The sequence below is a fragment of the Myotis lucifugus genome, unplaced genomic scaffold, assembly GCF_000147115.1.
Source record: "Myotis lucifugus unplaced genomic scaffold, Myoluc2.0 scaffold_151, whole genome shotgun sequence".
NCBI lineage: Eukaryota > Metazoa > Chordata > Mammalia > Chiroptera > Vespertilionidae > Myotis > Myotis lucifugus.
Window position 1 is genome coordinate 2,615,494 of NW_005871199.1, and position 1,456 is coordinate 2,616,949.

Consider the following 1,456-nt stretch of genomic DNA (forward strand, 5'->3'; position numbering starts at 1 on the left):
GATTTTAATGAGTACAGAATAATACACAGTTCCAATAGATGCATAATAGAGGCACATGTACTGAGCCATGATAGTAGTATAGCAGCTATGGACTCTGGAACTATGTTTCTATAATTTTGACTCCACTTTTTATTTTTGGCAAAGATTATAGTATAAAATCAAACAGGTTCTAAATTTTAATCCCGCAAAAAAAGGTTACATAAACCCGTCCACCAAAATACTCATACATTTCATAATTTATCTGTCCATAACATTGCTTTCTTCCATTCATCATTTTATAGTTATAAAGATAAAACCTTCCCAGAGAATGAGAAGAAACAATCACCAAGGTAGAGAAATAGGATAATATGTTAAAAAGATAATAGAAGATAACCTCTGTGAAAGTATAAAGAAACATTCTTGATTCAAATTTGTGTTGTTCCTTCTCATACTCTTTGAATTAATTATATTTCTATTGTCTCTCACTCATAATAATAGTGTTGTTGAGACTGACAAAATCCCAGCTGCTTTAAACTATCACTCGACTGACCATATATCACAGGGTTTATATAACTATCTGATGTATTGGACCTTGAAAAGTCTTCTCCATATAGAGGTGTGCCTCTAAATCCCACATGACTGGATTTAGGTCTTCCAGCCTTGCTGTCGCTGGCCTGACTGCTGCTGGACCCCCGATGTCTGGTTGTCTTGGATCCTGAAGACGATGGTCCGTGTCCAGTGCCCGAGTGTCTGTGGCTGTCGGGTGACTGCTCATGCGGGGATTGCTGTCTTCCTCTTGAGCTTGATCCTGACTGCCCATGGGATGAGGCGTGGTGTCCTCGAGAGGATGTCTCTGCATGATGTGAGCCTGATTGTCTAGAGGTGTCTGCAGACCGTCCATGACTAGATCCCTGTCTTCCGCTGGCATGAGAGCCTGAGTGTCCCTGGGAGTGCTCAGAGTGCCCATGCTGGGCTTGCTGCCCTCGATGGGTACCAGAGTGTCCAGAACCGTGTCCTGACTGGTCATGGGTAGACCCATGGTTGGTGTGCGGAACTGGATCCAGCCCTGTCACGGGTTGAGCCAGATTGTCTACCTGAATGTTCAGAGTGTCCTTCGCTGTCGCTGGCCTGACTGCTACTGGACCCCCGACGTCTGGTTGTCCTGGACCCTGAAGACGATGGTCCGTGTCCAGTGCCCGAGTGTCTGTGGCTGTCAGGTGACTGATCATGCGGGGATTGCTGTCTTCCTCTTGAGCTCGATCCTGACTGCCCATGGGATGAGGCGTGGTGTCCTCGAGAGGATGTCTCTGCATGATGTGAGCCTGATTGTCTAGAGGTGTCTGCAGACCGTCCATGACTAGATCCCTGTCTTCGCTGGCATGAGAGCCTGAGTGTCCCTGGGAGTGCTCAGAGTGCCCATCTGGGCTTGCTGCCCTCGATGGGTACCAGTGTGTCCAGAACCGTGTCCTGACTGGTC

General features: G+C 47.0%; 1 protein-coding gene across 2 annotated transcripts in view; it reads right to left on the reverse strand.

Annotated features, from left to right (window-relative positions):
• Positions 1–1,456, reverse strand: part of LOC111827322 (filaggrin-like) — a 2,389-nt gene continuing 933 nt past the window's right edge. Inside the window, exon 3 of one of the 2 annotated variants that reach the window (XM_023759290.1) lies at positions 1–1,282. In XM_023759290.1, the coding sequence (XP_023615058.1) occupies positions 462–1,282 (821 nt within the window). In that variant the 3' untranslated portion in view covers positions 1–461. The remainder of the gene's footprint in view (positions 1,283–1,456) is intronic. The other variant, XM_023759289.1, reaches the window with a different exon arrangement.